The sequence below is a fragment of the Tenebrio molitor genome, chromosome 1 (genome assembly GCF_963966145.1).
Source record: "Tenebrio molitor chromosome 1, icTenMoli1.1, whole genome shotgun sequence".
In the NCBI taxonomy this organism is placed as follows: domain Eukaryota; kingdom Metazoa; phylum Arthropoda; class Insecta; order Coleoptera; family Tenebrionidae; genus Tenebrio; species Tenebrio molitor.
Genome location: NC_091046.1, coordinates 33658221 through 33683247, shown reverse-complemented (window position 1 = coordinate 33683247; position 25027 = coordinate 33658221). Strand labels below are relative to the sequence as shown.

General features: G+C 33.7%; 3 protein-coding genes across 16 annotated transcripts in view; 2 read left to right on the top strand and 1 right to left on the bottom strand.

Moving 5' to 3' along the window:
• The window catches only part of LOC138126044 (uncharacterized), a 68573-nt gene extending 66550 nt beyond the window's left edge, over positions 1 to 2023 (top strand). For both annotated transcript variants that reach the window (XM_069041734.1, XM_069041729.1), the window contains 2 exons: positions 84 to 189; positions 785 to 2023. In XM_069041734.1, the coding sequence (XP_068897835.1) occupies positions 84 to 189; positions 785 to 880 (202 nt within the window). In that variant the 3' untranslated portion in view covers positions 881 to 2023. The remainder of the gene's footprint in view (positions 1 to 83; positions 190 to 784) is intronic.
• Positions 2024 to 2112: 89 nt separating this feature from the next.
• On the top strand, positions 2113 to 22289 carry LOC138125956 (ras-specific guanine nucleotide-releasing factor RalGPS1-like). 12 transcript variants are annotated; one of them, XM_069041618.1, is made up of 12 exons: positions 2113 to 2343; positions 10724 to 10819; positions 10876 to 11048; positions 11482 to 11746; positions 14187 to 14350; positions 14405 to 14547; positions 14600 to 14825; positions 14878 to 15084; positions 15219 to 15287; positions 16397 to 16594; positions 19695 to 19868; positions 21926 to 22289. In XM_069041618.1, the coding sequence occupies exons 2-12, from the start codon at positions 10745 to 10747 to the stop codon at positions 22167 to 22169; spliced, it is 1938 nt and encodes a 645-aa protein (XP_068897719.1). In that variant the 5' UTR covers positions 2113 to 2343; positions 10724 to 10744; the 3' UTR covers positions 22170 to 22289. The 12 variants fall into 12 exon arrangements, with proteins under 12 accessions (XP_068897719.1, XP_068897702.1, XP_068897710.1 ...); XM_069041601.1 differs by having other exon boundaries at positions 10867 to 11048; XM_069041609.1 differs by having other exon boundaries at positions 10721 to 10819.
• On the bottom strand, positions 22197 to 24546 carry LOC138126027 (UDP-glucosyltransferase 2-like). Of its 2 annotated transcripts, none has more exons than XM_069041685.1 (4): positions 23184 to 24521; positions 22902 to 23121; positions 22630 to 22849; positions 22197 to 22581 (listed from the first exon to the last, which is right to left on the bottom strand). In XM_069041685.1, exons 1-4 carry the CDS (start codon positions 24171 to 24173, stop codon positions 22308 to 22310), a joined length of 1704 nt encoding a protein of 567 aa, XP_068897786.1. In that variant the 5' UTR covers positions 24174 to 24521; the 3' UTR covers positions 22197 to 22307. The 2 variants fall into 2 exon arrangements, with proteins under 2 accessions (XP_068897786.1, XP_068897794.1); XM_069041693.1 differs by having other exon boundaries at positions 22361 to 22581; positions 22644 to 22849; positions 23184 to 24546.
• Positions 24547 to 25027: the final 481 nt, after the last annotated feature.

The window sequence follows — 25027 nt, the reverse complement described above, 5'->3', positions numbered from 1 at the left end:
AGATTGAGAATCAATATAATAAGACGTTTTCACGGTTCAAGTTTAGTGTAGGTATTTAATTTATAATTTATGCATTTTTACAGTAGAGCGGCTGCAGGAGAGAGACACGGTTCGGTTTCAGAGGCGGACAGCGATGAGGAAAATGAAGAAGGAGATTATACTGTATACGAATGTCCTGGACTAGCACCAGTAAGTAAAATTTTTATACTTAACAAAATCTTGATGGAACTGAAAATCGTCTGGAATATAACTTGTGAAATAACGTTTCGCGATCTAATCTTGCTAATAACCCAAGAACTTAGGCGAGAGTCAGATTTGATGATATCAGCATTAGGTCCGGACTAGGGATTTAACGAATACAGGAAGTTAGGAGAAACGGATCACTCTCAATAAATCTTCAGACCACACTTTCTTACATTATACAACATCGTCGGCACGCGTTTATGGATGCCCACGGTTAGCTAAATATCGGAGATCTCTACTTATAAATATTTACGTCTTTCGTTTCTTAGGTATTAATAAATTATATGGGTGATGTAGCAAATTAAGAAAGTAACCGAGAAGCATAAAAGCATCTATTACAGTGACACAAATACTCTTGTGACTGTCAGATTAGTCAAATCCGTTGTCACATTCGGCGTTGGCGCACATTTTGCAGTATTATAATAGCTTGCAGAATGTTTTACATTTGTCAAAACGAATAGCAGCTTAAACGTCCTGAAAATTGATATGAATAAATATTTCACAACAATCCTGTCTCATTTATCATTTCTCTCATTTTCAGACCGGGGAAATGGAAGTGAAAAATCCACTTTTCCAAGATGATCCAACACCGGCTCAAACACCACCCGTTAAGCCAAATGGGGATGAAAAGAAGTAAATCGACCATCAAAATTATTCAATACTTTTAAGTCGTCGAAAATCAAGAATCGTATCAAATCCATAATGCTAACTTAAGTGGAACGATGTCGAGTCCCCTAACATAAAAAACATCAGTTTCAGCACTAAAGTTGAGAAACCAAAGACTTGGAATTTGGAAAACTTTTTCTAGTTTAAACAGTTTGTAATCACTGACAGTTGCTCCCACCGGATTCGTACTGTAAAGGGCCCAATTTCGAAGCGACTTAAAAATATTGAATAACCTGTAATTAAGGGGATTATATTTTATTTTTTCAGTATTATCATTTGCTTATTTTGGCTCTTTCTGTACACATGTAATCAAAATAAATTATTTTCTGGCAATTAATCAGCGTTTTTCTAATTAAATGTCTATTTTGATCACAGGTGCACACTTTTTTTTTACTTTTGCAATTCCTTCAAGACTGAGGCAAAACACCTAAAATAGAAATAGGTTAAAGTAATGTATATTTTTGCAAACTATTAGAAATTTTTTCATCAGTTTTAAAAATAATGCTTCGTAACTCACGTTTGTTGCAATGTTGCAATACTTTAATTAAATCAACCCAACCATATTTTAATAATAATATATTAGATAGATGTCATAGAGAGAATGGTTGGAAACGGATAGTGTGCGTGTTTAATTTTGAATATTTTACGACACGGAAACTAATCAATTATTTACAAGAGCTTTATACACAGCAATTACAAATCAATTAAGAATTTTATACTTCCGATTACGTTACGGTACCATAAATGTAACAGTATTTTATTAAGCAGGTTGGTTAACTAATTTCGTATAATTATTGATTAGATAGAGAAAACTATTACTGTATAAATGTTAGAGTTTATTTAAAAGTATATTATAGTATACCTACCGTTAAATTGTTTTATAATGTACATTAATTATTTAATATCGATAAAATTAATATCACACAAATATCAAAAATTAATAAAAGATAGTCATAATAATAATAGTTAGGAAATAGCATAGAAAAGTAGAGACGGCACCAACGTTTGTAAAAACCTAGATCCATTTTTCATTTTAGTCCCTTTATGAAACTTCCAGTTGTTATAACCTGCACACAATTAATTTATTATCAAAAATAAAATCTTTTATTTTACATTACTGAATTTTAAATTTCCTTCCTCCGATTCGGTTATCATCGGACAACTTCGTCCAGAATCATGCGTACAATGTCAATGTGTGTTGTGTGTTGTGTGCACCGCACCTGTCATTCTTGCCAGTTTTATTTTGGTTGTTCGTCGTAAGGGACGAAATTCGTACATATCTATGGGCAGAACAAATCATTAAATTGAATTACACCAATGTTTTAAGTTAAATTCATGTCATGTAAGTGACTGCTAAAACGATGTGGGTTTGTGATATATATCTCATACAAAGTCAGTTGTAATATTGCCCCAACAATTGTTTATCATTTCTAGGTAAGTTTCTCTGTTACAATGTTTGTTTCTACTTTTATTTAATTAAAATGAAACATGCTTCTATTGCTTCGTTAACATCAATTCAGTTTCGCATTGTGGTGCCCATTATCACACAGGGTTGGAGATTCGACTTGTTGATTTTTTTTTAAAGAAACTGTTTTACTGTTTGTTTTCGCTGAATTATAATAGATCCTATGAATGAAAAAAACATCACAAGACGATAACAACTTTTCTTGGTACATTTTTATGCATTTTTATCACGTAACACGCCCTTAGTGATTCATTAAATTCAACATTGCTATCGATTGGGGGAGCAAATGGTTCAACAAACTTTTCCGTACACCAGCTCCAAAACCATATGTGCTACATTAACATTAACTGTCAGTAGCTTCTGTTATTACTGTACCCCATGTTTTACATTGTCAATAATTAACATCTGAATGTACGGACACTTACGTAAATAAATTATTATGACCTTATCATTAGCATAACTTTAACGGCAATATACTTGAATCCAGTTCTTAAGTGTTTATCTGTATTTACGATAAGACAGTGATTGAAATGACATTCCAGTTTCTGATAAACTGTACCGACGAAACTGATAGACTCATTAGCCTGAGATTTAATTTTTGTAGCCAATAAAATATTTTCATTTTTTTCCAACTAAAAAATTAAACAAATAATTTAAATTGATTATGAGTAATGTCTTTCATGGTCAGTTCTCTTGTGTGGAGCACTCAGGTCAGGTCAGTCTCTGTTTTCGCTACTGAATTATTAATATACATATTGATAAATGCATATACAGAGTGGATAACGTAAATCATAATGTCATATACCTAGATGTAGGTGGAATGTAGGATCTACCTCAACATAAAAATTCCGCATTCTGTATTATATATAGGTCGCATGTTGGAGATATGTACCTACATTAGAAATTTTAAGAGGAAGGGACCGTTTTTTTGGTCCATTGTTGGTAAGCGAAATGAAAATAATCGTGAAAGTCAGTAATTGAATTTGTTTTTAAACGTGTTAAGGTATTTTTGATTTTAATACGGAAAGCCTGGTCTGCATGTTTGAACGTGGTCAGTCTAATAATACCTTTCTTACCTTTTCAGTAGTGTTTATTTTAATACTAAGACGAAGCTTGTGTAGTTTTTTATTTGCACAAGCCTTGAATTTGTGACGATGTTTAAATTGCATGATAATCAATTTATTATTGCTAATAGCTGGAAACCGTTATAATTTGCAGCTATTCTAAAAAAAAGCAGGCAGACTTGCAGATCAGTCTTAATGATCCGCGTAGTTGTATCCATTAACAGTGGACTATAACGTGTGCGTAATTAATGTACTTGTTTATTAGTGGTAGTCCGGTATCTGGTACGGTCAATTTAAAATATTACAGAAGCCTAAAACATTTGCATTACTCGGCATCCGATCCTATTGATTTCATATTTACTCACCTTTTAGAATGAACAGCATGTTGTTTTATACATTCCGTAAGACGTCTGCTTTTTACTGTTGGTTCAAATGGTGCCATATCAAAAATGCCAAGTGGGACCTGATAGTAGAGTTTAGTGGTCACAGTGTGTCAAAAGTTGTTGCTAGTATTTTGGAAAATATGGATATATAATTCCGTTGGAGCAAGTTGCATCTATCAGTACAGATAGTGCATTTCCTGTAAAGTGTTTTCGTTAATTTCCCCTTTGATATGAAATATGGTTGCGCACAAAATCTCAATCACTCGGAGCGTAAAATGCCGCTTCCTGTTTCCTTTTGAACAAAGTGATATTGTATGAAACTCGATTTCGACAGTTTCCTATACAAACGAAGTCAGTAGAATTTGCAAATTTTGGCAGTTAAGTTTTAAAATTGTTCTGTAAATCGTGTTTATTATTTTATACAGTGTGGTCGTTTTATGTGACCTTGTTTGCCTGAGAAGTTATAATAATAATCTTGGATGAGTAAACAGACTGCACTTTTCAGCTGTTGTCTTTCCCATCGTTACGCCATCGGTTTCGCAGTCAAGGTCTCGTGTTTATCTAGAAAAGTTTTCCCTTAAATTGGGTCTGTTTCTGTATGTCGTCATATCCAAAAATTGTAAGGAATTCGTTGGGTAAACGCGAATAATGAGCTGCAGGCGTTGTAATGATAGGATATGCCACAACTATAGCGGCGTTTATTTTTGCTTAAGCTGCCCACGGCAAGTTGGTCAAATTTCATTAATGGGATACAAATACGTAATCAACATTTGGAAGTATGTACCTACACCACGTGTTGGCCGCTAGCGATAGAAAGTTTCATTTCTTGGATTTGTGATCCTCATTATAAAATTGAGATAGATATCTAACATAAGAATAAATTAATTAATCTGAAATATGACTTGTTAAAATGTTTTTTTTCTTTGCCTCTTCCTTTCAGAAGCAAAAGGAATTTAATCCCGGTCACTTCAATCATTTCAACATTTTCTTTTATTTAATTTGATAATCGGACACTAGGTGTTGGGCATTTGATAACATTAGGTTTTTAATATATGTACAGGGTGGTGCAACACTTACCATTTTTGCGATTACACATTTAATAATTGTCCAAAAATTCAGAAACTCGGTAGGCACAATCTACAATTAATATTCTATGATTGAGCATGATCAACTTTTTTCAATTAAATTTGTGTGATGGAGCTAATTTTATAGCGATTTAATATCAAATTGGTCGATTGATCCACTTCCAACTTTGAATTATAATTAGGTAATAGTGAAAATTGCGATCAAATATCAAGTTAATGAAAGCTGGAATCCAAGACCGTTTATGGTAGAGCTGAATAGGACAGCTCGTAATGTGATGGCCCCCCAATAAATCTTTTTGACGCAGGGCTGTCGGCTCCCCCGAAACCATTTTTCAGGTCAGTACTGGTGAAATTCCAGTTTATTGTAGAAACGATTCGTAGCAACTTTTCATCCGTAAAAGATTTTTCTTTAAATAAAAAACGGATATTTTAGAAAACTGAATATTGAATAATTTCAGCTTCATTACGTAATTTATTTGAAAATTTCTTCAGAATGTTTGCCGAAATTGCAAGGCGTAAAGTAGTCGAGTTCGGCCCTGACAGGCCCTGCAGTTTGGCGATGGGGTGTTTCTGGTTTGGTTTGTGATTAGGCAGTTAGTGTAACTACGTCATAAATTCCTGTCAGTTGTGCGGCACCTTCATTAATTGCAAATAATCGGCAATGTGCTGCGTTTTAATTTTTTTTATTTTCAGATTTCTGTTTTCTGTATTTAGATAAACAAAAAAATTTCGAATTTTGATTAATTTCACTTTATCGCATCCTGACGCGAAACCCAATTGATAATAAATAAAATAATGGGACAGGCTTATAGCTCCATATATGTGTCTTTTCCTAGCCAAGCGTAATTTTTTTTAGATAATTAGAAACCGCGTCATCGCAAAAGTGGTAAGTGTTGGACCACCCTGTATAGTTAAGCGTGGTGGCTGTAAAGGATTTGAGTCTGCTCATGGTCACAATATTTTAAGTACCTAATACGACTTGGAAAACATGTTCATATTTTGTTGAAGTGTACAAGTCGTTTATTTTCTCAGAAATTATTGTTTATTATTTATATTTGGTGTCTTCTGTCAGCATTTGTGGTAGTAGATATGTATCTCTTCAGACTTCAACATCATGTCTTTGTACATGCAATAAATAACAATTCTTACCGTAATTGTTCACTTTAACTACTTCTGGAATTTTCGCGTTTTTTCTGGCTAGACAGCCTCAGGACGCCCTCCTAAATCGTTTCTCACCAGTCAAACCTTGTGCAAATGAAAATTTTCCTTACCCTTTAGTTATACTAAGACTTGGCGCGATCTTGACGCGACCTTGAAACACAACAAGAGAGAAAAAAAGGCATTTGCACAAGGTTTGAATGGTGGGACACGATCTAGGAGGACGCCCTGAGACTGTCTAGTCAGAAAAAACGCAAAAATTCCAGAAGTAGTTAAAGTGAACAATTCCATTCTTAATTATATGTACAGTTGCGGCCGTTGAAAACTCAGACACTTTGACAACAAACTTTTGGCTTTATAAATGGTATTGAAAGTGACGTTTCTCAAAATGTCACTCAAACATTATGCACATTAATTTCTCTCGCAATGGCTCTTATACTCACACCGTCCCTCAGTCTACCACATTTTTGCAAATCAGATAATTGCGGCATTTCAAAAGTTACGCGCGATTCTGACCTAATATGTCAAATACTGACACTGACTTTATAATCCTTGATGAAAATCCTGTTTACGCTAATCAAATTTCGGAATTTATACAGAGTGTTTAAATCTTTCCTGTCTGAGATTTCAACGGCCGCAACTGTACTTATATTTAGTTTGTAAAAATTTGTATGTTTGAAGCCAATCATCGTTTAATGAACGTGATATCTTAATCTTTTATTGGGGTGAAGAAAAATAGTAGTTTATTTGACGAGTTTGTGTGTAAATTGGGCCTTTTTAAAACGCGAGTGAAACGAGTGTTTTAAAGGCCCACGAGTGCCAAAAAAGGCCCAATTTACACACGAACGAGTTGAATACAACATGTTCTTGTTCGACCAACCCCTTAAAGGCTCCAAATCGCTTAAAACCTTTAAAATTAGCTTGACGTTTCGTTTTGACAAGTTGTGACATTTATCAAAATCCGTTCACATAGGAGAAAATTCTCAAATTCTGACAGTGTCGAACAAAAAAAATCATTAAATGTGTATATTGTAAGGTCACTAAACTGCACATTCAGAAGCATTGAGATAAAAAATAATTAAACTACACGCTTAACTGTGACTTTTTGCAGCAATTGTTTTTTTGCTTAATTAACTTGAACCGACAACAATTTGTTACGTTTTGCATGGATAACATTTAAAAATAGTATAGTTTAGTTACCAGTTACACTGGTCAATGAAAGGAAGTAGTGCAGTATCCTCGTACAGTTCCCTCTTAACCTGACAAGTAAATGTCGATCGTATAAGTAAGAAGGAAAACATGTATTACATTTGGTAATTGTTCACTTTAACTACTTCTGGAATTTTCGCGTTTTTTCTGGCTAGACACCCTCAGGGCGTCCTCCTAGATCGTGTCACACCATTCAAACCTTGTGCAAATGCCTTTTTTTTCTCTCTTGTTGTGTTTCAAGGTCGCGTCAAGGGCGCGCCAAGTCTTAGTGTAACTAAAGGGTAAGGAAAATTTTCATTTGCACAGGGTTTGACTGGTGGGAAACGATGTAGGAGGACGTCCTGAGGCTGTCTATCCAGAAAAAACGGGAAAATTCCAGAAGTAGTTAAAGTGAACAATGACCTTACATTTTGTTAAACTCTGTAAAAATGTGAATTAAATTAAAAAACAATTTGCTAAAAGGTGTTTGTTTATGTTAAAAATTAATTTCTCTGGTCTAATACGTCCTCATTCAATTCATTCGTTTTTTTTATTATAGACGTTACAGTGCTTTTATATAAATAAAACCTGCTGATTTAGGGTTCCAATGTGAGCAGTTTGTTTTTATTGTGATAACCTAAAACTGCCGCCTAACAGATATAATGTATGTGTTGTATGTATTCCACGTTTAGCATAATCTTGCTTTTAAAGAAGATAACAGATAAACTCACACCGCAAGTTTTCTAAACAACTCCTCGCTGGTTTTTTCGGTTTTCTTGTGTGTAATATAAGCAGATGCGATTGACTGAATAATTACGATTTTTTTCAATTTATTTCGCCTTTATTGAAATTTAGTATGTTGAAGGTAATTGAAAAATGTGGCATATTTGTATTAAAAAAAAAAAAAAATCAAATCAAGAAATAATGAAACGAAAAAAAAATACAAAACAGCCGCTAGTTGTAAAAACCGAATTTTAGCAGTCCAATAAGAATAACAGCATTACTGTCCAATAAACTTATTATTGCCAACTATTAAAGTAACTTTTATGTCTAAGCAATCGCGCAAGAAATAAGCTTTCACATACGTTTTTTTATTAGGTATAATGCTTAATTATTTACATAGTTGTACCTATACTTCGTTCTAAATGCAGCACGATTGAAATACAGATCGGTAGTACGGTACCTACCGACTGTGATTTAATCTAAACCAATTGGTCTCATGGTAAAGTTACAGTTTCATTGATAAACTTGTCATCATGGTCACTGAGCAGATAATGAAAATTGTTTTTTATCGGTGTCCGTGAGATGGAATCATTTGGGGTTTTGTACTTTGACACGCTTGTAGCTACCCAGAGCTGAAAATTGCATTTGTGCACCCAAATAGAAGTAGTTGGCCTTTCACTGAAAATCGTATCAAAGTGTGAACCCACGTGTGTCGTAACCGTGTAAAATCTGAAACCGACGCATTAAGGTTTCTTATTTCACACTTTTTCTAACCCAACCCGTCTAGTTCCAAAACAGTCTTGTGCTTTTCCTGACATTACTAAAGTAATCTGTGCTTCCTCCAATCAGACTGTGTTGTGTGTGCTAACAATAGAGTAATATTAAAGAATAAAGACAAAACAAACAATTTGTTTGAGGGCGTGCACGTTGAAGACATGTTTCGAATGCAGTTCAGTAATACAGTAATATCATCTCAGCACCTGCCAATAAATAATGATCTCGGCAAGCGACTATTGTCGGGCTGGGTTGGTGATACTAAAGGTTGAACAAGGAACAGTGACTGTAACGTTTTATATGTTGCAGCTTGCAGCAGGTGTAAATTTCAGATTATAATAATAAATTGGAAAATTAATTTATCAATTGACTGTTACATGCATAAGTATTTATTGAAAAAGGGACTGTTAATTGGCCAAGTAACGCGAAAGCGCCCTATACAAGGCAAGATAAATATTTTTAATTCATTTTGACCAGCTTTTTTCTCTTTATAGTGACGTAAAAGTGATAAGAAATTTTTTAAAATCAAAACGTTTAATAATTATTTATTAAATAAGTGAGGAAAGAATTAAGTTACATATCACTAAACTATGATTTAACAAACTAAAAATTGGAGGTCTTACTACACAGTACAAATACTTAATCTACACTGCTCAAATTGCGTGCCTTTGTGGTCGACGCAAAGCTGAGATTTTGTAAATCACAACCTTGAGTTCACCAAAATACATACATACATATAAGGGTCAATGTCATCAATGAACCTATGATAAAAAATAAATTATGAATTTAACCACTCTATAGTCTTTTTAGAACTATTTTGCTTACTGTGTTACTTCTCAAATTGGCATGGGGAATGACGTCGCCATGATAGTCCCCACTTTTCTTGTTACCTTCTGTATATAATCATTAATCATTATATTGGTAAATTGAGTATATTTTCTTAAAAATCAGAAGATGTAAATATTATTTGTCATTTTAGTTTTTTTTTTCTTTATTGTTTTTCGTCTTACAATTTAACTTTAACTTATGAACTCGCCCATTAATTTTTCCTCTTAGCTTTAAAAGTACAATTCAAATGTGTGTTGACTGACCCAATTTTTTCGTTAATAATTTTAACTTATGTATTTGACACCATGACCCCTGTTAAAATCTGTCTTTTGTTATTTATAATATCAAAATAAGATGATACAATGACATTTTGACCTTGAATTTTTAAAATATTTTGCAGCAACTCTTTAAAGTCATTCAAAACAAATACAACTTAAACTTGTTTTATTTATCAATTTTATAGAGCTGCAAAAGTAATCTGTACATAATTCAAATGTATGTCTTAAAAATCTACACTTTCTCCTTGTTAGATATCTGTCACGATGTAGTTAAGAAAGTCTTTATTACATTCCCTGGAATACATTAGATGAAATGGGAAAATATAATAATCATATTTTATTTTTTGTACATTTCGAATTGCAGTCTTTCTGCTACATTTGTCTTTGTTTATAGATATCTAGTATAGTATATAGTCTTTTAACGAGCAACTTTGCTCTAGCATTGACTTTGGCCTTTAATATAATATTTATGCAATTTAAAACAATCGGGTGCCATAATATATTCTTAAATTAGCAAGTCCTTCATTATTATGACTACCACAAAAATAGATTCCCAGCAAAAGAGGCACGATCGAATTCGGAATTGGCATGAAATTTATATTGAAACGAAACCACCCGAGTATTTTGTATTTAATTTTGTGAAATGGAAATGGAAATGGATCAGTTTTTGTAAAAATATAAAACCAGCGTGTTCTGATTATTAATCACGTTGATTAAAATTATGCAATTTTAAATTGACGGCTTTTATGCAATTGGGACGGTATCATGGAGGACGTCAATGCTCTGATTCACTCGGTGCGATTTCTATTAACCGCAATTAATATTTCATTGCGTTAACACGTTTTTTTTCTTACTTGTCTTCTAGCAGAGTTTCTACGAAGGCCATGACATGAAAATGATGCGATACTCCGAAATTCCCAGGGATATTTCAGGAGACAGTCTTGCCGCACTGAAAATACCGGAGGTAACTATTATTAAAACTCGACCAGACTTTTTTATAACTACTCGAAGAACTTCCAGAGTCGAAAGCAGGAGAATTGCTGCAAATCTTCCGACGCCGACGGTGATACAGTTTCCATCTCGTCGTCCACAAGTCATGACAGATTCACTGCAGACATTAGAACCAGGAAAATTTCCACCCCAGCTGTCTCCAGCGGTCCTGGGCCTCCAACGTTCACCTACTACAACTACGGGTGAGTGGGTGAAATGTTTCATTGAGCATTTTTGCGAGTCAATAAAGCTAAGCAGTAATTAAGCCCACATGCGAGAAAAATGTTTGTTTACAATTTAACTGACGACTTCTTTGTTATTTTAAAACATCACCTGATCAATAAAAGAAATGTTTGCTCTAATTTATTTACATAGATTTTCATGTCAAGACCATTCTCATTGGTAACTCCTCATTTCTTCAGCTCCAAGTTGTCACATAGACAACACCACAGTTGTACCTGTCAACTATTACGATAATATCAATATCATACTATTGATGATAAGGTGTCACGAAACCAATCTAATTATTTTTCGCTTAGTAATCGAATGTGGGAGTTCTCATTAAGTCATTACTATTTCAATATTTTCTGTCCATTTCACCAATGACGAAATCGTCTCATCAATGGACGATTTCAGTTCGTTCGCATCTGTACCTGCCCATATCAAAACCCAAAGCTTGCCGAACAATGCCTCTTCGCAAGCCAGAACCAAAAACTACAGTTGTGCTATTTTCGACATACTCAGGATATCGCCGGAAGATTTTGCCAGTCAGTTGACCATGCTTGATTTACCTGTTTTCCTCAACATCCAACCAGACGAACTTACCAGCTGCGCGTGGAATAAGAAAAATAAGTTGGCAGTGGCGCCTAATGTTGTGGCTTTCACGAGGCGATTTAATCACGTAAGTATTTGCACCTGTTTCAGGAGGAAAAAATGCTGGTTGTAGTATCTCAAATTAAATTTAATGTAGAAAAATGTATGCAGGTGATTATCTTAGTAAAACAGTATTAATTTTGTCGTTTTACAAAAGTTTTTTGAAAGCCAAATGTTTAAGCTTCAATGGTTATCAACTTTTTTTGAAAGTTTCCACTTTTAAATGGATACTTGATTAACTTTTCACCTGATTAAAAAAAATGTCTGCTTTGTCTTTATAATTGACTTATTGCGACAGAAAACAGTTTTTTAGGTATCTTTAATGGAAACGGCAATTTTACGTACTATGGCGGACAATAAATTTAGGCCGGCCTGTCATTGAGTTGACATCAAAATGTGAAGCTGGCATTATGTTCAACTAACCCCATTTTCGATTTTTGTCATTCTTGTCATCGTGACAGCGATAATCAAAATTAAAATTAGGAAAAGAAGCGTGCACCAGAGAGAAGTGCTACTACAAATCAGTTATGCTAGTACGTCATGATCAGTAAGTTACAAAAAAGGCGAAGGAAACGCCAAACAGCTTGAAAACCTCCAATTTGACAAACTGACACATCAGTCATAATGACAATAAATGGTCGCTTGCCTAAATTTATTGTCCGCCATAGTACTATTCCGGACACAGAATCTTGGCCAACATTTTTTAGACATTTCTAAAAAAAATGATGTAAACCAAGCATTACTGTCATTAATAAATGACAATTATGTATTAAAAATCACTTTGAAGTTTTTCTTGTGACATCAAAAAAGCAGGGAAATGGTATTATCGAGTCAAAAGTTGGGTTATATTCAATAAAGCCAGTTCACACCTATTTGTTAATTAAATGTCAGTTGTGGCCAAGATTCTGTGTCCGGAATAGTACTCACAAGCGGACGAAAAGTAATTCTTTTTCGGACGCTGACCATGGCGCCATCTGTTGGTCTGTTTAGTAAGTTAGCAACGAAACCGACAAAACCGATAATTGTCCTGTCACCATAAATCAATTGTGGCCAACCTGCGGTCATAATATGTACCGTTAATTTCAAAATTATAGAGTACACCTAATTTTCTACAGTGTGAAATAATGGTGAAATGCACTTACATTTTTTGTCAATGCTCAATGTCAATTTTGACAAACAAAATGCATAATCTAACTGAAAATGCGAAAGTCTTCATTCTTTCCGAAGTAGAAGAAGGGTGGTCGATCCTGAGGGTAGCCCAATATTATAACATCGCGAAGAGCACCGTGCAGAGGATAAAACAGACAATATTATGGTGTTCTATAAGCACTTTAATTTTATTCAATACGTAGCAGCCTTCATATCTACAGTGACAAAATACTACGTTACCGTTCCATTTTTAAGAAAAATTACAAAAAAACTAAGATTTTTTTACTCCAAAGTAAAGTAATTCTTCAAAAAATTGTTTTACGTTATTATTTTCCACAATCATCTACACCATAAATAACAATAAACACTGAACTTTTCAGCCTGTATTTGAAGAAAACGCACTTTAAAAAGTGCACCTTCAGACCAACGTATCTCTGCGGGGGAGTACCGATTTTATTTAATTTCCATATTTGGACTACTGAAGTGATCCCCTACAACGCTCTGAATTCGGAATTCGCGAATTTTGAGACACCCTGTATTATTACTACAAGTTACTGACTTAAGTTATAATTAAATAAAAGTATGTAAATTAAAACCTTGGATTAAATGGAAAAAAAATGAAAAATCATAGTTGGCCCATGATTTTGAAATTTTGTCTAGGGGCCTAGATGTTGATTCTAAACAACTTTTCTTAATAACTTTTTGTCGTATTTACCACGCAAAAGGCACTTTACAGAAAAATAAGTTTTTTGAAAATTTCCAAGGCATACTTGACTTTTCAAAACTAAAATTATGTTAAAAATTATGTAGTCTTTAACCAAGCAGGGCTAAACCCCAAAAAAGGAAAATTTAAATCGATTTTTTTTTATCTTTTACAAGAGTCGTTTCACCTACCCGGAGACATAAGTAATTGTATTGCAAATAGTAAATTTCTAGTTTTGTTGGCAAGCTGATAACAAATACAATAATTTTTTTTCATCTATTTGAATAAGCTAGATACAAAATAAATTTGTAATTTTTCCAATGATGTCTTTTGCTTTGTAGTTCGTGCGGGCGCTTAAAAAATTTAATGAACACCTCTGCCAAAAAGTGCCTTTTGTCATCGCCTGTTTTAAGTCTCGGTTGCGCCTCGGCCAAAAAACTCAGACTCGGACGAAAAAGATGCACTTTTTGGCCTTGATACACAAATAACTACATATTTTTATTAACTATCTTTTTACTGTAATCAGTATGTTCCTTGAAAATTTTTATATCTTCAACAATTCGACCCACATAGTACGGTATTATATATCAGAATATTTTTTTTTTGTATAATACAGGTGAGTTTCTGGACTGTACAAGAGATATTGAGTGGCTCAACTCCCAAACAAAGATCCGAAATACTCTCATACTTCATTAGAATAGCGAAGAAACTCTACGATTTGAACAATTTACACTCATTATTCGCAATAATTTCAGCCTTACAAAGTGCCTCGATTTACAGGTACGTAGTTCTTATGTTTAAATATAAAATATATTACGATTATTGTATTTTTAGATTATCAAAGACTTGGAGTTGTTTGTCTAAAAAAGATAAACAAACTTTTGACAAACTTGCGGAAGTATTTTCGGACGCAGATAATTGGTCGAATCTGAGACGTCACATTGAGAGCCTAAAACTTCCGTGCATACCTTATTTGGGTAACTTTTATTTTAGGAAACTATGGTTAAATTGAAGGTTTAAAAATTGTAGGTCTGTATTTAACCGATCTTGTTTACATTGACATGGCCCATCCGCATTCCGGTGGTCTAGAATCTCAACAAAGAACATTAAAAATGAACAATATTTTACGGGTGATATCCAACTATCAAGATTCAGATTACTCACATCTCACTGTTATTCCTCACATTCAAAATTACTTGAATTCCATAAGATACATCGAAGAATTGCAAAAGTTCGTTGAAGACGATCAATACAAGTGAATTTGCAAATGTTTCCACAAATTCCATGTAATAAACGGCATGTTTTAGGCTTTCTTTGAGACTGGAACCGCCTTCTCCAGCACCAAGCTCATCGAGTTGTAGTTCCAAAGAATCAGTAATCGCCGATGCCGCCGCCATCGCTTCGTTGAATCTCTCACCCGCTAAAGCGTCCAGCGGTTCTTTACGTCTTCATGCGGTCACGTCTGCAAACAAATTTATACCAGGTCATAGAAAGTGCCGCAGTTTAGGAACAAAGTGAGTCCTTGTCAATTTTTTTTTCAAATGACGTCTTCATGGTTTTGGATTTCCATTGTCATCACTTACGCTTTATCTAGTGCGATAATAATGAAATAACAAATTTACCAATACAAAAACGTACTCTTGTCTAGATTTCGTAGTACAAGTCTACCCCGTAATTTCCACAAAGCAGGGTATCCCTCTGTGGTGCTACCCTGGGGGTAAGTGCTTGAAATGTTTGAAGCCTTGCTTGAACCATAAGTAGATATACATATTGCATGCAGCGGTGGTCACCTGAGTGCTTTCTGTCCAGGAGAATGCGGACTAATGACGCTTCTGTGGAGAAGTGAGGTGATCGTAGACAATTCATGTTAAATTTTACTTGAAATTGTTTATTGCATCTTAAAAAAAACTGTGTTTTTGTAACTGTAACTACACGTCAGTGGTGTTTGGTAGGGAATGTTGATGTGTACGAGCACTGAGATAATAATTGGTAACTACAAATAAATAAGTAAATGGTAATGGCGGCCTAAAATAGAAATAGATCAGATTTTTTTTGTCGTTCATTTCTTATATTCACACAATGCATACGATGAGTATTATTTTTTTGAGAGAAGCTCCGCTGGATTTTTTTTTGCTTTGATTATTGACTGTGAATTTTCAAGTCTACATAATTTCACTTGTATCGTGCATACTAATTTAGGTACCCCGTAAAAATAATTAAAACATACTTTAGGTAACAATTGAAACTTGTACTGATAGACTTAAGGATGAACTGGAGTAACATTGAAAAATGGCGAAATTTGCTTAAAATTGGTACAATAGTCCTTTCATCCATTCTAAAGTACTGTGCCAAATTTAAAAAAAAATTGGTCGAGGAATTTTAAAGTTATTACCTTTTAAAGTTTCGGGATATTTTACACGTGTTCTTATGAGAAATGGAGCAATGGTCGCATAAAAATTGATAAAAAAAATATTTCAAAAAGTCCAATTTTTCTTAAATTAACTAAATATCAAGAGAATAAACACAAAATTTACTTGCAACTCATTACAATTCGTTTCCAAAAATTAAAAACTATTTTTTCAAATATTGATTTCTCGTAATAAACGTTTCATAGCATTATAAGAATTCCGCAACTTTTTGCTGAGTTTGTTACTCCAGTTCATCCTTAATTGTTGTCAGGATATTTAGTGTGCACGCAACAGTGGAGATTCTTTGAATTTAACTATGAACCTTGACATCCACATTTAACAATGAATATTGATTTTGACCACTTCGTTTGTAACATAAACTAAACAAGTTAAATTTAATTGGTGTTTATGTTCGCAGCATTTTTAGTAAGTCACATCAAGTCGGCAATTTTGATCCCAAAGAACTTCCCAAGACTTTACATTTGTTAGATGATTCCGAACTGGAAGATTCCTCAAGAAATTTACATTTACTTCATGGCGACTTATCTTCTCCTACGATCGATTTACCGTTACAAGCATCACAAAGTACAGCGGAAAATTGTACCCTGCTTACGAGGTAGTTGTTTAAAAAAATTTCATGTTCAAGTAGCTGCACAGTTGCGGAATTAAAATTTCGGGCACTATTTTTCTGTCACTTCAACAAAATCTCTGTAAAGCACCTTCTACTGTCATCATGACTGACATTCAAAAATTAAACTTTTCTGTGTCAGTCACCCAATCAATTTTGAATTTTGAGATTTCAGTTAGTTGCACTGAGTGTAATTAAATCATCGCTTTGATATGTTGCCTATATACCCGTTATTATGCCACAAATGACAATTTTTGAATGCCAAAAAGACAAAAATATGACAAGAGTAAAAAATAAGGTTATTAACGTAAAGGTTGTTTTAGAGTTTATATAATGACACTGACAATAGTGCCCGAAATTTTAATTCCGCAGCTGTACAGTTGAGATACCTCCGTGTATCATTTTTTAAGGGGGAGAAAAACGAGATACAGTCTGATTTTGAAAGTTGTGCAGATATTTTAACCCGAGGTAGTACGTGTTAAAAGAAGGCAAAAATCCAGCTTGCCTATACAAATGTTAATAGTTTACAAAAGAATTAAAGGAAACAGTTTGCTTGGGCAGCACTGAAAATTTTCAAATTTTAACTCTATCCTACCCACACAGTTGGCACCCCAATAGAAGTATACATATTCTTGGTTATTTATCTTTAAATATATAAAAACCCCCAATATTTATGAAGAACAAAATAAAGTAATTTTCTAGAAGCCTTAAATTTGAAAAATAATATCTTCATAAGATAATACCATTTAGGTTTGAACAGGTTTAAATTATTTTTGTGTATGATATAAAACGCGTCCCACTTCGTAGCTGCACATTGTAATGTGTTTGCTAGTTTCGGTTGAATTTTTGAATTCAGACCAGAAAAAAAGGAAAAATATGTAAAAACTTGTAGGGAAATGTATAGTTTGACAAAAGATATTCTGAACGCAGGCAATTATCCGTATTTAACTTTTTGGGTCCTTTACAATAGGTTTACAGGCAATGTTGTAAAAGTATTAAGTTCCTTTTGGGCCGCTGGACCTGGACAGCTTTGTCGGGGTCTACTGCTTTTGCAGTGAGGGTTGTTTATGATGTTGTAAACGACCCAGAAAGTTAAATACAGATAATTGCCAGCGTTCAGAATATCTTTTGCCAAACTATACGTCGTATTAAAATATATAATAATTTATAGGACTTTTGTGATGAATGGGAAGCCATTGGCGAGTGCGGCAATCCCATGAGTGAAGAAAAAAATGACACTATATTGTATATTTTTTCTACGACTGTCTGCAATTTTTAGTTTTTAAAGCGAGACAACTTCATTTGTTTTCAATGCATTCTTATCATTGGGGTATTTCCGTGCATGTATGTACATATTTGCATAACGTCAGAGGAAAATAATGACACACTACTGCATTTTTTTGAAGATGTTAACTTTTTCTCGTTATTACCATAAACAGGTATATTACCCACTAAAAAGAGTGAGCTTTAGAGTTTTTTTTTAAGTAGTAGAAACCAGATATCGAGCGATCAAATAAATTTGTAATCAAGTCAAACCAAGGATTTGAATCCGTATGTCTTTTGCGACTGATATGTCTAGATCTAACCTGTGTTTATTATTGCAGCGTGAAGTTCAAGTAACGACATATGTTTTCGGATTCATGGATGACTCTATTACAAATTAATTTGATCGTTCGATATATGTATGTATTTATGTAACCAGTTAGGAAATGCTTCACTTTGTGTAATGAGGTGTTTATGAGACGAACGAAGCGGGTCTAAACCAAAGAATTTCGTTGAAGTTGTGATGTACAGTTAATTTCAAAATTATCGAGTACCTACACCTCAAAAATCAAGAAGTGGATTTATTACAGTTTTTTCCATATGTAAAGATGCCTTTTTGAAATTTGAGAGTCATATTTTTTATATAGGTTAGGTAACTTTGACAACATAAAATGTCGCTGATATTTTAGAACACCATAATATTGTCTGTTTTATCCTCTCTACAGTGCTCTTCGCCATGTTATAGTTCTGGGCTACCCTCCGGATCGACCACCCTTCTTCTAATTTAGAAAGAATGAGCACTTTCGCGTTTTCGGTTAGATTAGGCATTTTGTTTGTCAAAATTGACATTGATCATTGACAAAAAAATGTAAGTGCATTTCGCACTGTAGAAAATTAGGTGTACTCTATAATTTTGAAATTAACTGTACCAAGTGATATCGAAGAGGCGGTAGAAAACGCAGTACAATCTGTAATTCCCCAAGAAACAAAAGCAAAATTGATTTTTTTTTTGTTACTAGTATTGGAATACATTTTCTATCATGAATCGCGAAAGAGTGATGTTTCGAAACTTCAGTCAATTTTGAAAGTGACGCATTATTGTTAAAATTTGAAAATAGTATATTATGATACAAGTTTATAAGGAAGCCTTTAAAGCACGCGCGACGAGTAGCGGAGTGCTTTTAACGTCGCAAGTGCTTTAAAGGCCCTTATAAACGTGTATCATACGCTATTTTTTATTATACCTGCACTAAAATCTGAAAATTATAACAAAAAAAGTAAATTGAAATACCTTTTCCGAAGTAATCTATATCGTTGATATAGAAATGGTCAATTGTTGTTGTTTCGTTGCTATCATAAATTGTATATAAATGTCTATTTATCATTGTTCAAAATGTAGGTGAATTTGTTGTTACCTAAGCAACCCTTAAAGCTTTAAGTGTTTGTTTTAAAGGCCCTTTTTCGCACGCATTTTAGTGTCAAAAACAGGGATTATGATTCAGGTATAATAAAAAAGTTATTTTTTGCGTTGTGACTCATTAAGCGCAACATATTTTTTATTTCACTCTAAGTTGAAAAAGCAAAGACAAACCTGCTGCGTAAATTGAAAGAACATGTATTTAGACTTTTTGCACGGAAATTTGGTAGACTTGACTATTCCCTTAAAAAAAGGTAACAGGTGCATTTGTATGATTTACTAGCAGTATAAAGCTTTACTAAATTTTATGATACATACATAAATAAATCAAAATTGGAATATTTAGATGACATTAAGAATCTACTCTTTTATCCTTTGAGTATTTAATGAATCATTTGGATATTACAGGTTGGCAGATGATTCTCTGAACACAGAAGATCAAATCTGCACAATGCAAGGTTGTGTTCGAAGAAAGACTGTATTAAAAGAAGGACGTAAACCCACTGTAACCTCCTGGCAGCGTTATTGGCTACAAATTTGGACCACATCGCTAGTTTATTTCTCACCAAAATCCTTCAAAGGGTAAGAGGATTTTTACTATCCCACCTCCACCCGGCGGCACGGCAATTTTGCCGGAGTACATACACTATTACGGATAATACTATCAAGTAATAGTGCAGTGCTTATCAACATAATTACCGGCGTCTCGCCTCCACATTTTGACTTTTTTGTGTTTTATGTTCTGTGTCAATGTTAAGGAATTTCCTCACGATGTGACATGAGTATAATAATATACCTTTTTGAATTTCAACCACCAATGTGTTCTCTAAGGCCAAAATTTTTAAATTTTTAAAAAGAGATTGCGGTACTATTCCTGTTGCTGAAATTATAAATGGTAAAATCGAAATTTTTTCTAAACACCAAAGATTTCTCATAGCAACGGAGAGTTCTAAATATTTATTAATTTTTGTATTAAAGTCGGTACAGGTTGCAAAGAAACAACTGACATTGAGAAATTTGCCTAATGTAACGATGTTTGCAACGACTGCAACAGTTACTTGTTTCGTGTGCGTCAGGATTCTAGTTACACTTTTTTAACTATCAAAGGCACTGTCAAATTACTGACTTTTAGGTTATTATGTGTATTAAACGTTCTCCTTGTAAACGTTATATCAATTTGACAGGGATTTCAAATCTCATGAAAGAAAGAAGCGCCAACGTCGCCAACTATAAATGTTGTAAATTACTAGAAATGTTACCAACATAATTTTTTTTCCCTGCTTCTTTGCAACCTGTACCGACTTTATATGTCTGTGTTATATTGTGTGAATTTGGAACAGCTATATCTAAAAGATATGCTTGCTTTTGTTGTTTATTTAAAATAATAATGTCTGGTCTGTTAAGCTGAATGTGAATGTCAGTTAAAACTGTGCGATCAAAATATAATTTGTAATTGTCATTTACTATATTTGTTGTCTTATTTTTATAAACAATAATTTTTCGTTTAACTTTCATTATTTTAATCAACTTGTTACAACTTCTTGTGTGGAAGTATCGAGTTTAACTATCAGTTGTAGTTACGCTGAAAATTAAGTGTCTCTTTAGTGAAAATAATTTGAGTTCACGTATGTAGCCAAATTTTGATTTCCCTGATTCCACTCGGCTAGTTCGTTAAAAAGCACGCGCGTTACTTTTTCTTTTAGTTCATAATTTCAAAAAGGTCAGATACTGTGAGTGTTTCAAGTTGATCAGATTGTCTTTGGAACAATTGTCATTGAATACATACGTTCGGATGGTTAATTGCTTCCAGTAAATATCCTTTCAATATATCGTGTAATTTGGATCGATTGCAACGGCTTACTTGGCATCGTTTTTATTCAGTGTTAGAGTATTGAGAACAATTCTAGTAATTCTTAAGTCCATAAAGGGTACCATAAATAACCCATGTCAACCTCTTTTGTGGAAGTGACCGCTCAATTTACTAATCAATGATAGCTAAATTTTGCATTTATCTCAAAAACCGGGATATTTTCAGTGACACCAAATTTTTCCTAAATATTTGAAGACTCTCAGTGAAAAATTATGTAAATTAATGTAGCAGTTATTGAATTAAAACAAAATATTTACCTGTTTCATTTAAAAAAAAAAAAATTTTACAGAATGTTCTACAGCGATACACAATAATTCCAGAACTTTTTGACAATTTTAAATAAGTTGGTGTTTTCGATCGGGCGGTAAAATTTCACTCATCCTGTATAAAAATCTCTACTGCGGGGCAGAAGAAGCAAAGAGGGGGGACAACACGCTTACTAAAAAGTCTGGACTGTTGGATCGAGCAAACGTCGTCCCACGTCGTGTGGCGTGTTGTCGGATAGCAGGGAACAAATGAGTACGCATTGCATTCAAATCTTTGTTAAATTTCTGCACACATTTCCGTCGCGTAGCGTAGTATCGCGTGGCGTGGAGCAAGTGGGTTCCCGGCATTTCTCTATCTTCCGACATGGGACAGCAGTAATAATTGTAGCTGACTGTTGCTGAACTCTGTTCATATTTTTCCTGTTTTAGTCAACGTTTATTTGGACAGTAGTCTGTTAGTTGACTTATTCAATAATAATAATAATAAATGATTTTAATTTCAGGCACCAGCGATCTGACTTCAAGAGAGAACCTTGTAAATTGGTACCGTTAATGGGTTGTCAAGTAGTTCTGGGAGACAACAGTGTTCAACAAGATTGTTTTCAAATAGTTGATCACAGTAGAGGAAATATTTATAAATATAGAGCAGGAACAAGAAGTTTGGCCGAAAAGTGGTGCCGATATCTACAACAGGCAGCTAATGGGGAACAAACCCCTCTTCCTAGTAATCTCATGTCTTTTGAGTAATTTGCATGACTGAAAGATTTGTTGATATTTATTTTCTACACTTATTTATTGTTTTATAAGTTGTACCTTTTTTTGTAAATTTTGCATTTATTACAGTATAAGCTTTTTAATTGTTTACAACGCAGTTTCATTACAATCTCATTCTAACTTAGTTTTATCCTTACGTTTCTCTTTTATGAAAGACACTATTAATGTGACAAACACATACAAGAAACACGTAAGTATACAAACCAACAATAAAAATGTGGCAAATACGTCTAACAACAAGTACTGATACAAAGGTATGTCTATTTGTTTCAAAAATTTTGCTCCTTTATATTTCATGACATATTCTGCCCGTCTAATAGCTTCTTCTAAACCGGAAGGTTGTTCTCTTAGTAAAGCTGATAATTTTTCCGCAGCATATTTGTATCTGAAATAAAAATCGCTAAGGTTTAGTTTTTCCAATGAGTCGACATACTTTTGGTTATTTACGACTTCATTTATGTTTTCTTGCAGGATCTGTTTTTCCAATTTGTCCAAATCGAGTGTCCTTCCTATCCCTTTTCGCATTACTTTTCTTACGTTGCTATACTGGTCTATGTAAACAGGCATAGCAATTATAGGAACTGCATTATAAATTGCTTCTTCCAGCGACTGAAGTCCACCTTGAGTAATGAAAAGTTTTATGTTCGGATGTTCTGAAATTAACTTTTTTCAGTTAAACTAGTAGGTTCTTTTAAGATTACTTACTTAAAATTGCCTGTTGCGGTAGCCATTGTTTTATTAATATATTTGAATTTGTTGTAACATGAGCACTTTCAAGTTTCCATAATATTTTGTACGGTAATTCGGAAAATGTTTCCAAGAAAATTCGTTTAGTTCCTTCAGATAAATCTTTACTTTTTACGTTGGTTCCTAAACTGAAATAAATAGCTCCGACTTCAGCTTCATCCAAAAACATTTGAATATCCTGACACAAACCAATTAATTAATTTACACCAAAATATCTATTGCATTTTTAAGTTGACTTACGTGAGGCAAGGAAACATCCTTCATAAAGTGTGTACCGCCTCCTACTACCAATATATTTCTTGTTAGCGGTTTTATAGTGTGTATTATTGGATTAATATTCAAAAAAATCGTGCTGACGTTAAGTTGCATATCGTCGAGCCTGGGATAATCCTTTCCAAAGTATGTTTTCACAATTTTATCCATTTTTGGATAAAAGTAATACCTGAAATATAATTTACCTCCTAGGTAATAGAACGTATTGAGAACTCTTTCAAAAAAATTCATTTGGTCGTCGAAGGGTGACATAAAGTCCGGAAACAAAGCTGGTGAAACCGGATTACCCAAAGCTTCATGAACAAAATTGGGTATATCCATTGGCGATATTCCAATGAAAGGACAATTAAATCTCTTACTGAATGCTATCATCGTAGGAATTAAAAATTCCGCTATTACCAAATCAAAATGTTCATTTTCATCGTTTATAATACTCTTTACGCCAGGATGTTCCAGTTCTTGAATTATAATATCACTCATCATTTCCATGTATTGATTTAAACATTTCACCAAGTCTTTGTTAAAATTATTTATAATATCGCTGACGTTGTGTTTCTCGTGCCATAACTTGTAAGCGAAGTTCCAATCTATTTGTCGAAAGTTTGATAAATTCGAGTTTTTTATCGGATCTGTCGTGAAAAGTGTAACGTGGTGGCCTCTCGAATTCAGTTGAAGCCACAGTGGATTAAAGACAATTTGATGGCTGTAGGAAGGTGTTGGCATGATGGCTAAAATTCGACCACTTTCACATGACGCTGTTAGCGAGACAATAAATACAATAATTTCTGTTGGTTTTATAACCATTTTACATTTTTTACGTTCCCTTGGATCGTAAGACAACTCGACGATACACTTATTTGCTTGTGGGAGAATATATAATTTAATCAGATAAAGCTTAAGTAGCGTATTTACATAGAATTTAAAATGTAATATTACACAATACGCAGTGTTTACCATTAAACAGGATAGATTTATAATCAAATACACTGCGAATGTAAAATCTGCAATTCATTCTATACTAAAACATTTACATCGTTTCTTTTCTTAAAAAATCCTTGGACAGGTCAAATCTTATTTGTTAAAAGTGCATCTTTTCGGATCATTGTCAATTTTTGATCGTTGTTTGTTTTCCCGCTTTTTCAAAATAAAATCGACCTTGTAATACCACAGTATAGACACAGTATAGAGCTATAAGAATCAGTAGTTTCACTCGCGGGTTCAAATGGTCGCAGATCTCGATTCAGCTGACGAACTCGCAGGTGACTGCGCAGTGGGAAGACCCCTGCTATTTGCTATTTTATTTATTTATTTCTCGGTTACTATTAAGCGCATTCTGGCATGCGGCATATCGTGGGATTCAGAAAAAGAATCTCTTTCAAAATAGGAATAAAAAAATGTACCAAGCTATTTGAAAAAATTATGTTTACTATCATCTGACCTTTAATGACTCTTTGAAAAAAAAGTCTATGTTGTGCTTATAGAGTTTTTAAAGTGATTTATTCTAGTTTTTGTTTTATTTAAATTGAGTCATAAATAACGGAGATATGGCTTGTGGCGTTTTTTAGGACGCATCTGTATATAAAAATTGTTTGATTTATGTATTACCTTATTCCCACTGATTCCCTTCATAAAATATTAAATAATATTTGAATCCTCTAATGTCATTTTCATTTCCGGCCTAGTTTTAACTCTCACATCTACCCCTATGATTTGGAATTGACTACGCCACTGGCAACTCGTGGGTGAGTTGCGCAGTTCAATTTGATGACAGAAAGATAAAAGGTGCCGCCGCCGAGTGAAACTACTGATTC

What these genes read in the sequence shown, in the direction of transcription:
- LOC138125956 (XM_069041548.1), top strand. Translation starts at nt 3,039, where the DNA reads ATGAGTAATGTCTTTCATGGTCAGTTCTCTTGTGTGGAGCACTCAGGT. An exon ending in GTTGAAGACGATCAATACAA is followed by an intron (nt 14,826 to 14,877) that starts GTGAATTTGCAA and finishes GGCATGTTTTAG; the next exon opens with GCTTTCTTTGAGACTGGAAC. An exon ending in TCACCAAAATCCTTCAAAGG is followed by an intron (nt 19,869 to 21,925) that starts GTAAGAGGATTT and finishes TTTTAATTTCAG; the next exon opens with GCACCAGCGATCTGACTTCA.
- LOC138126027 (XM_069041685.1), bottom strand. Translation starts at nt 24,173, where the DNA reads ATGGTAAACACTGCGTATTGTGTAATATTACATTTTAAATTCTATGTA. An exon ending in AGGATGTTTCCTTGCCTCAC is followed by an intron (nt 23,122 to 23,183) that starts GTAAGTCAACTT and finishes GGTTTGTGTCAG; the next exon opens with GATATTCAAATGTTTTTGGA. An exon ending in GAAGTCGTAAATAACCAAAA is followed by an intron (nt 22,582 to 22,629) that starts GTATGTCGACTC and finishes TTTTTATTTCAG; the next exon opens with ATACAAATATGCTGCGGAAA.